Genomic DNA, 10595 nt, shown 5'->3' with positions numbered 1-10595 from the left:
AAAAAACACAAAAAAACCCGGAGCAAGATAAACACCCCCCTCCCCCAATTCCTGGAAAAGGAAGAAGCGTTATCTGAAGTGAACGCCTGGAGTGGGGTTTTTCTTCCTCACTGTGGAGATGACAGATTTAAAAGAAACTTGGGCGATATAAAACGATTAGCCAAAATATGTGAAGTGCTGCCTTGTCACCAACTTTTTAGATGAATTAGCTACTTATTTTATAGGCGTCTGCATAGCTCTGCGTAGTGCATTTAACGGCGGTATTTGCGAGTTGCGGTAATACCCAGCACGGTTTTTGCGTCTTGCGTGCGAGGAGAAACACTAATGGAAACCAAATTATTTCTGCTAAATTGGGGTTATTTTGTATCTCCTGTTGATAGCCTGGATGAAAGTCCTAGTGCCGCAGTTTTTCTATTAAATGAATCCTATGGTTTTTGGTCTCACGATAAACTTTTCACTTTAGAAATTATATACGAATAGCTTTTTTTTAAAGAATATTGTTTATCGCGCTGAGTATACTTTCTCCATTCTCTCAGTTTGATCTCCGCTTGAGACTCCTAATAAGGCAATTCTGTAGTAAGAGCGCCCAAAATAAAGACATAGCATTTTCTATAAATAATAGCAAGAGCCCTGCACAGATTTCCTGCACAACGGAATTCCCAGATTTCCTTTACTGTTTCTTTAGTTAGCATGTGTTGGGTATATATAACTCTGAAATTAAGCAAAAATATACATCTGTATAGATCTGTCAAGCTAGCTATAAGCAGAGATATTATATGTCAATTACCACAGGAAACGGAAAAAATACAGAGCGCTTCGTACACACGGTTTAACGTCAGGAGGCACTTTACAAAAAATTTAGTGGCTCCTGCTGAAAGGTGAATGATTAACCGGGGTCCAGGAGAGGGGCTGTTAGTGCTCCCCTTAGAAATAGCAGTTGTGAGGGGGACTGTAAAGGGGTCGTAAACTCCCCCCTCCTAAGAGCAGAAGTTGTCACGTAAAGTCAAGGGTCCCGAGTGACTGCTTTAACTAAAATGCGGTTTTCCTGGGCTCAGTCCGTAACTCAGCTGCCGGGTTTTATTCTGCGGACGTTACTCAAGGGAGCAAATGCTGTAAATCGGGGATCGGGTCCCAGGCGCGGCAGACAGCTGGCGGTGGAGGGGGGTGTGTTAGCTCGGTGCTCGTTCTCGTTCATCTCCACTTGGAGGAAAAGCGCATTTTTAGTTTATTTATGTCTTTCGGAAGGAGGTTTTTTGGATGCCGGCATTTCCTACAGCTCTCTCTCGAGCGGTGGAAGGGGCGACTTGAAGAAACAAACCAGAAAAGCAACCTCGAATGCCAATTTCCCACTTTACCTTTTCTTTCTTCTCCTTCAGCCTCCCCCTGGCACACGCTGCCCTGGGCACCTGCCTCCCCGCAGCACTGCCCCTGCCCTCCCCGCCGCTGGAGCCAGCCGAGCCCGGCGGGCACCCCCGAGGGCCTGTCGCCCCACGCTCATCCGGCCCCACTGGGAAGGCTTCCGCGGGGACAGGCGGGGTGTTTGCAGAAGCCCCGCTCCCCCCGTGATTTCCACGGAAAAAGGGCAGTGACAGCCCCCCAACACACCCCCGCACCCCCAACCCAACCCAGAGCTGCTCCAGATCTTGATGTGCCTGAAACGCCTCTCCCGTCCCCGCCGGTCGCACGCACATCCATGGCCCAAGCCCGGGTGGAGGATGCCGAGGAGGCAGCCGGGCTCCCCTTTGCTGCCTCGGGGGAGCTGCCTCTCCCCTCCCGCGGCCTGAGGCACCCTCGCCTCCCTCCCCTGCGCCCGGGCTTCCTCCGGCAAAGGCTCTTTCAGGTCTTTGGATGGAGGGCGGTGGATAGGCACATGGGAAGTGGTGGTGTTATTATTTATAGCACCGTCTCTCTGCTCCGATTAAGCGCCGTCTAAATATGAATTCACAGTATAGACAGCTAGTCTATAATTTGAATTAAAATCCCCCCAACGAGCCCGTCGCTGGAGAATTCTGAAATCACAAGCCTAAGTTGACACAATGAGCCCATGGTGTCAATAAACCATGGGCGAGATGGAGAGATTGTCACTCCAGACCATAACAGTTCTGAAAGTGTCATTACCGTCTGTCCTGTCAATGAGCTCCAAATTAAGGACTATGAGGAACAGCGAGATAAAAGTCACCGTCTTGGCTCCATTACGGGCGATCGTGTCAGTGATCTGAGAATCACTGGAAAGGGCTTCCCGCCCCCCCCCCCCCCTTTTTTTTGTTTTTAATGTACTTTTCAAACCCTGCTTCGGGACGCCAGGGTTTGGGGTGCGCTGAGGAGAGAAGCAACCTTGAAGCATCCCAGGCTGTGCCTCAGGCGTTCCCATTGAAACTGCCAGAGCCGCTTGGGGAAACGGTGTGAATTCAATGGAGGCGCCAGAATAATTCCATCAAAACTGCGCTGGGGCCACAGAGGACTTCATTTGATTTGGGCGACACGTGTGACCCCGTGAACAGACACTTTTTTACACTATTACTTTCTTAAGTCAACACAAAGATGGTGAAGGGGAAAGAGGGAAATAAAGTAGAAGCCTCAACTTTAGCAAAAGACAGCACATCTCTATTTGAGATAGCCCCTTCCAGGCATTAAGACTTTCAGAAAACGTCCCCAATCTCTCTCTGCTGCGAGCCTGAGGGAGTTAAGGGGACTTATTCAGGAATTGGAAACCTTCAATTCTGGATTTTTGTGCCTTTGTGGGTTTAAGCAAAGCAGTTAGCGTTCTTCAGGAGGGGTTTTGTGTTTAATATACATGAGTTCATTCAACTACAATGGGAAAAGAAAACTCATTTGTTCTTATAAAACTAGGAAGGAAAGATAACTTTAAAGAGACTGCCAAAAAGGATCCCGCTCGAGGGGGTTGCCTTCCCGCTAAAGGGCCTACATTCAACTGTAATTTCACCCCGGTATGTTGTGCAGTAATTCCCGAGTTTATTCTCGCCAGTGGTGCTTGATTTTCTGATTTGTTTTTAAGGTCACGTAAGAAAAAGTACCGGCTTTAGTTGTACCCTCCGCTGGGAAGGAGGTCCGGGGAGCGTTATTTGAGATGCGAAGAGTTTGAGGAGGCTGTTGGCTATTTAGGAAGAGTCCTGGAAGGGTGTTTGGGCAATCGGCTTCTCCATTTATTGAGAAGGCTTTTGAAAGCGACTTTGGGAGGTGGTGTGTGCGAGTCGGCTTTTCTGCTGTTTGTTGTGTACCTTAAACTCGTCGCAGGATCTGAGGCTTATTTGTTTTTTAAACGTCGCTTCTCGTAGCACTGGAGAAAAGGTGGAGACGGTGCTTTTTCCCCCCCCCCCCCCCCCCCTTTTTTTTTCTCACCTCCCCGCCTTTTGTTTTTTAACGCCCTAAGCCCCCAGCAGCAGCGCGCCGGGAGCGGGGGTGGCAGAGGGGCCGCTCGGAGGGCACGCCGGTACCCGCCGCCGCGGGCGGGCAAGAGCAGAGACCGGCGGCGCGGGGGAGCCGCGCCCGCGGCCCCCGGCGCCCCTGGGCCCCGCGGCTCGGAGAGGGCTCGGGCCGTGCGCTGGCCGCCCGGCCGCACGTGTGCTCGCCCTGCGGTTCCATTAGGGAGAAGGAGGATGAAAGGGCAGGCCGGGAGGAACGCGGAGCTCCCTCCGCATTCCCCGGCTTTCAAGGGTCCTTACAGCCCTTGAATGAAATTATTGGGCGAAATGGGGGCTGGCGGAGGCGGCTGTGACTCGCCCCCCTCCCTGGTTTGTACGGGTAATGCCACTTCTGAGAGCGACAATCGGGCTGCTTGCCGGACAGGCAGGGACAAAAAGGAGATTAAACCGTTTTAAATAATAATAAAAAATACCCAAAACGCAAGCAGAGTGGATTACGCTTGCTCCAGCGCCTCGGTTCCCCCCAGATTCCCCTAACAGCCGCCCTCGGGCCGCGCAGAGAGGGTGGCCGGGGCCGGGCCGGGGCAGCGGCGGGGAGCCCCGGCGGGGCGCGGGCCGGGCGCGCCGCCGCCCTCACCCACGCTCGGCCCCGCCAAACTTCTGAAGTTTATTCGAGCTCTTTTTTTCTTCAGTGCCCCGCCGTTGTCCGTCCGTCCGCCCGTCGCCGTGTGAGATACTCCTTTGGCGGAGGATATCTCCCATTTTCGCCACCTCGGGAGCGCGCAGGCGGCGGGGGAAAGGCGGCCCCGGCGGGTCGGGCAGCGGGGCTCCCCCTGCCCCCTGCCCCGTCCGTGGCCCCTGCGCCTTCGCTGCGTCCGTACCCACTCGAAATGTGCTTTTTATTCCAGAGCGTTCCAGGGTGTACCTCCCCAGCTTTTCCTCGGGACACTACCGCGAACTCACCATGTGATATCTGAAATTCCCCAGAGATGTGGGTATAGTTAGTGCGTTAAAACTTCCCCGGCTAACTTCGGCTCCTGAGCGCTGGGCTCTTACAGCATCAGAGGGGGAAGAGGAAATTTCTCTGCACATTTTCGTCTTCGCGGGTTTTTTTTGGTTTTTTTTTTTTAACGTAATGAAATTAAAACTTTTGGAGCTCATAGTTGACATTTTGCAGAAAATTGAGTTATCAAGGCAGTAATTATTTCACAGGGAGATAAAACTCTCATAGCCCTAACTGTCAAATAGGGCCCTTTTCAGATTTTAATTACAAAATAAAATTAGTCTGCTCTTCCTCGGAAGGGTTTGTGAGTGGCTAAACAGAGCTTTCCCCAATACTGGTGGTCGTCAAACTCTGCTAATTAGCAATGCTGAGAAATTCCAGTTAACAAGGACATTCTCTAAGTCTCTGCAGGTTCCCTGCCGTTCGCCTTCATTTCCATAAGAAGATTAAGAGTGGAGGGGAACACACTCAAATGCAGATGCAGAAAAGAAGCGTTTTTAACAAGCATCATAATAGTAAGATGCTTGGCTAGTTCTCACCTAATTACTGCAAGTTAAACCTCTATTTGCAGCTAAGGACAAAAAATGGAGCTGCAATCTCCCATCTCCACAAGACTGCTTAATAGTTTGCTTTAGATTGGTTACTAGTAGGTTCAGGGAAAAAAATAATATGAAAATGTGTATATTCTTTCCGACACAGTTAACGCGATAGGTTGTATCCTTAGGGCTTTTAGAGAAATCGGCGAGTATTAGAACAATAAATACATAAAATCCAAGTAGTTAACATTCATTTTCTTTTTAAGAAACTCATAACCTGGAAATACGAGTGCGTGTGCCTCAGAGCCCATCGCTGAGAACATTTGCAGACTATTTGTTTAATGTAAGCACTTTTCATTTCCATAAATTATACCAAAGGCAACGATTTTTTAAATCCACTCAGATTAAACCGTCCCTCGGCAGGCCTCCCTTCCAACGTGGCGACATTCTTCCAGAGAGTCGTGTTGCTATTGTCATTAATACCGAACATCAGGGACCATTTCATCTTTTTTTTTATTTTATAGCCAGCATCCCGGTCTGCCTCTGCTTCCCCTTGTGTGTGTGCCTGTGTGTGCGTGTACACACACTCCCAACCAAGCACACCTCCACACCCAGAGGAAAGGGGGGAAATGCCCCAAAAGAGCCATCGCCCTCACCTTATTTTCTGTAGTGCATTATTATGTATATATGCCAGCTAGTTTATTGCATCGATAATTAAAACAGTTAATTAAAATAGAGCTGTAAATACTCCCGATAACCCGATTGTTAGGCATTTCCCATCCTTTATTGGTAGGATGAATGCAATTAGGAACGGGCCAGGCCCCGAAAGGCCTCCAGCGAGCCCGGGGCAGCCCACGCCGCCCTGCTCCCGCGTGGAGCCGCGGGCCGCACACCCCACGCACCTCCTGCCGCCACAGCCGGAGCAAAAATAACCCTTCGCTTGCGCACCACCAGCCCTCAGTTATCAGTTTATTACGATGAACAAACACCACCGCCACCCACCCACCCCCCCCCTTTTTTTTTTTTTTAAACTTAATTATCCCTAAGATTTGGTTTTTTTGGAATAACGTTATCAACTGCAGACCAAAGGGAGAACAATAGGAAAGTAAACAGCCGCCGTGCCCTCAGGAGTGTCCGGACAATCAGAATCCGTTTATATCCCTCATCTCGTAATTTGCACCTATTTTTCGACGGTTTAACCTATCACTTATCTAGGGGTTATATATACATTTTCGAATTAAACACATTAAAGCCGATAGGATTTATTTGCATAATCCACACACAGAAAAAGATGCATCCTTCTTCGCTGGCGGTTTTTTATTGTTATTATTTCGATTGGGCGTAATTGCCCGGTCCCTTCCCCCCGCCCCGGCTCCCCGTCCCTCTCCCGGCGGCGCCTCCCCGCCCGGGGCGCGGCCGGGCCGGCAGGGGGCGCCGCAGCGCCGCGGCTGAGCCCGCGCGGGGCGCCCGGGCGCTGCCCCGGCCCCTCCCGCTCCGCGCCCGCCGAGCCCGCCCGCGCCCCGGCCCCCTGCTCGGGGGTGCCCCGCCGCCCCGCACCCCCTCCGGCTTAACGCTGTGAGGGGGGTCGGACCGAAAGGCGGAGCAGGCCAGCGGGGCGGGGGAGGCGCGGAGCGGCGCGGGGCACCGCGGACGGGGCGGCGCGCGTGGAGCGGGGCCGGCGAGCGGCTCCCCCCTCTCCCGCTCCGCGTCCTCGCTCCCCTCCTTCCTTTGTCGTCAAGTGCGTTTTAGCAACAAAGATCCCAACAAGAGAGTGGAAGTAAACTTAGCCGGGGCTTTGTGCGGCCCGTGTAGTGACAACAAGAGAAACAAAACTACCTATTTGTAGCGCCGGGCCGCGCTCCCCCCGCGCTGCGCGCCCACCCAGCGCCGCCCGCGCCCGCACAATGGCCGCGGGGTAACGTTACGCCGCCGGGTCCGGCCGCGCCCGCGGGACGGAGCGCGCCTCCGCCCCCTCCCCGGCCCGTGCAGCGGGGGCCCCTGCCCCGCTGTGTGTTCTGCAGGGGTGGCGCTTGGGGGACCCGTGCTTGCACTGGACACCTCCGAGGCCGAGGCCGGAGGGGAGGGCTTGGCGTTGTGTGCCACGGTCGGAACGGCGCAGGGCCCGGGGGACGGCCGGGCGAAGGGCACAGCGTCCCCCCGGGCTGTGCGGTGCGAACTCGGCTCCCCGGCGGCGACAGGCAGCAGGGCGGCCCGAGAGAGGCGCGGCGCGGGACCCGGCCGGGGGCTCCGCTTCCACGGGGACCCCCCGCCCGCGGCGGCCCGGGCTCGGCGCGCTGGAGCCGGCCTGGACGGGGCGAGCGCTGCACAGGCAGGGCCCCGCGCAGCCGGGCGGCCCCTCCGTCCCGAGGGGCACTGGCAAAGGGGGGTGGGGGCTGGGGGGAAGCCGTTCCCGCTCCGCTCCCCCCATGGCTTCTCCCAGCCCCAAGCCAACACCAACTTAAAAAAAAAAAAAAAAAAAAAACCCACGTAGCAACAATGCTGTTTACCCACTTCCTCCAAAAGGCGTGTGTGACCTGTTGCTGGAAGGGGAGATACAAAGGCTTCCCAGTGGCTGCCTGGGCCGCCTCCGGGCCCGCCTCCCCCGCCGAGCCGTCCCGGCGGCTCCGAGCCCCCGCCCCGTTTCATGCAAAACCAGGGGTAGAGACTTGTCCTCAGTGGCGGAGCCGCCGCGCGCTGATTGGCCGGGGCGAACACATTTATTCCCTGACAAGCCCCCATCACATGGATGGTTGTCTATTAACTTGTTCAAAAAAGTATCAGGAGTTGTCAAGGCAGAGAGAGAGAGTGTGTGTTTGCAAAAGGGGGTAAAGTAGTTTGCTGGCTCTTTAAGACTGAGGTGGAGAGAGAGAGAGAGAGAGCGAGCGGCAGGCAGAGAAAAGGGAAAAAGGAGGAAGAAGAAGTTTTTTAAAATCAAGGCTCCGGCGGTAATAATAGCAGTTATTAGCATTATTAATCCATCAGCGAAGAGGAAGATCCTGATCTTGATCCAAGTGTGGTTTTGGGGAGTCCCCCTCCCCCCTTTCCTACCCCTCCCTAGGAAAAAAAAAAAAAAAAAAAAAAGTCCGGCTTGGGACTTCGCTGCGGCTGCTCCTCGCTTCTCTGCTCAAGGCTGGTTCCAGGCAAAAGTAGTTTGAATGTACAACATGATGGAAACCGAGCTGAAACCTCCCGCCCCCCAGCAAACTTCGGGGGGAGGCACAGGCAACTCCAACTCGGCCGCCAACAACCAGAAGAACAGCCCGGACCGGGTCAAGCGCCCGATGAACGCGTTCATGGTGTGGTCCCGCGGCCAGCGGCGGAAAATGGCCCAGGAGAACCCGAAGATGCACAACTCCGAGATCAGCAAGCGGCTCGGGGCGGAGTGGAAACTTTTATCCGAGGCGGAAAAGAGACCCTTCATTGACGAAGCCAAGCGGCTCAGAGCTCTGCACATGAAGGAGCACCCGGATTATAAATACCGACCCCGGAGGAAAACCAAGACCCTCATGAAGAAGGATAAGTACACGTTGCCAGGGGGCTTACTGGCACCGGGCACCAATACCATGACGACTGGGGTAGGGGTTGGGGCTACCTTGGGAGCTGGGGTGAACCAGAGGATGGACAGTTACGCGCACATGAACGGCTGGACCAACGGAGGCTATGGGATGATGCAAGAGCAGCTCGGCTACCCGCAGCACCCGGGCTTGAACGCGCACAACGCGGCGCAGATGCAGCCCATGCACCGCTACGACGTGAGCGCCCTGCAGTACAACTCCATGACCAGCTCGCAGACTTACATGAACGGATCGCCTACCTACAGCATGTCTTACTCCCAGCAAGGGACCCCGGGCATGGCCCTGGGCTCCATGGGCTCGGTGGTCAAGACGGAATCCAGCTCCAGTCCCCCCGTAGTCACTTCCTCTTCTCATTCAAGGGCTCCTTGCCAAGCTGGGGACCTCCGGGACATGATCAGCATGTATCTACCAGGTGCTGAAGTACCAGAACCAGCTGCCCCAAGCAGACTTCATATGTCCCAACACTACCAGAGTGCACCTGTTCCTGGCACAGCCATTAATGGCACACTCCCTCTATCACATATGTAAGACAAAGGGGCCGGGGCGGGGGGGGGGGGGGGGGGGGCGGGAGGGGGAAGGAAAACTAAACAAAACAAACAAACAACAACAAAAAACTTTTATTAGAAATTCTGGACTTTTTTTTTTTTTTGGACTATTTTTGTACAGAGAAAACTCGGGGCGGAGGGGGGGGTGTGGGGGGGGCAGAAATTAAACCGACAAGGAACTTGTATAGATCTCGGAGGGGAAGCAACTACACAAAACTTTTAAAAAGTTCTAGTGAAAACGGTAGGAACTTTGCAGAAAGTTTGCAAAAGTCTTTACCAATAATATTTAGAGCTAGACTCAAAGAGCGAAGAGGAAAATGTTTTAATATTTGCAGGCAACTTTTGTACAGTATTTATCAAAAGAAACATGGCAATCAGAATGTCCATCGGCAATATAGAGAGAAGGAAAAAAACCCCCAAACTCGCGAATTTGCCAATTATTTTTTAAAAATAGAGTCTTCTTGGAGCATTGTGGCTTTGGCAGCAGAATTTATAGCAGCTGCGAGAGGAGATTAAATTATTTTACAGTATTTGGACATTTAAATTCTTTTAGGAATTGTACAAAAGACAAAAGAGGTAGGATGAGTACTTGCGCACCATGGGCTTAGTTTGCTGCAAAAGGGCAAACGTTTAGATTGTACTAAATTTTTTTTTTTTTTTTACTTCTTGTTAAAAAACAAAAATTGCCATGCAGGTTCACACGCCGTTTGTTAATTTATAATAACTTTTTGTTTCCAGACTTCATCCTGTTCAAAGAAAAGAAAAGAAAAAAAAAAAAAAAAAAGAAAAAAACAACCTGAAATTACTGTGTTTGAAATATTTTCTTATGGTTTGTAATATTTCTGTAAATTTATTGTGATGATATTTTAAGTTCTTTTTTTTTTCCTCATTTTCCGTAGTTGTATTTTAAAGATTCGGCTCTGTATTATTTGAAATCAGTCTGCCGACAGTCCATGTATATATTTGAACTAATACCATCCTTATAACAGGTACATATTCAAGTTAAGTTTTTACTCCATTATGCACAGTTTGAGATAAATAAATTTTTGACATATGGACACTGAAGTTCCGCTTGAGTCTTGGATTTATTTTTGCAACGCAAGATGTTTTTTAAATAATTCATGCAGTGGAAGGTATCATCGTAGCCAACCGAGTACGATAAATAATGCAGCGATATGTACAACGCATGAATATTTTTGTATGTACGTATAGAGAGAGAGAGAGAAAGTACGACAGCTTTAATGGAATAACTGCCTGTGCCTCCTCCGGGGGGGCGGGAATGCGGAGCCAGACGCTCGTTTCCCAGTTCCCTTCCCTCCCGAGGACGCGGGGTGCGGTGGGGCAAGGGGGGCTGCGGGCTCGGCCGCTTCTGACCACTTGTTGCCTCCGGCGGGGCCGAGCCGGGGGCTGGCGGGGCGCGGAGCCGGCGCGGGAGCGGCAGCCCGGCCGGGGCACTGCCAGCGGGCGCCTTGTTTGCATAGACAGATAATTTATTTCTCTCTTTTCCCGACGGTGCTTCTTCCTCTGGGGCACGCAGGAGGGGAGCCGGCTCT

At 52.4% G+C, this 10595-nt stretch overlaps 1 protein-coding gene across 1 annotated transcript; it reads left to right on the top strand.

Moving 5' to 3' along the window:
• Positions 1–8077: 8077 nt before the first annotated feature.
• Positions 8078–9025, top strand: SOX2 (SRY-box transcription factor 2). Its single transcript, XM_059822412.1, has one exon. The coding sequence runs from the start codon at positions 8078–8080 to the stop codon at positions 9023–9025; it is 948 nt and encodes a 315-aa protein (XP_059678395.1).
• Positions 9026–10595: the final 1570 nt, after the last annotated feature.

Source organism: Gavia stellata, chromosome 11, assembly GCF_030936135.1.
Source record: "Gavia stellata isolate bGavSte3 chromosome 11, bGavSte3.hap2, whole genome shotgun sequence".
Lineage (NCBI taxonomy): Eukaryota > Metazoa > Chordata > Aves > Gaviiformes > Gaviidae > Gavia > Gavia stellata.
Note: the sequence above shows the minus strand (reverse complement) of the source record. Positions and strands in the feature narration are given on the sequence as shown.

What these genes read in the sequence shown, in the direction of transcription:
- SOX2 (XM_059822412.1), top strand. Translation starts at nt 8,078, where the DNA reads ATGTACAACATGATGGAAACCGAGCTGAAACCTCCCGCCCCCCAGCAA.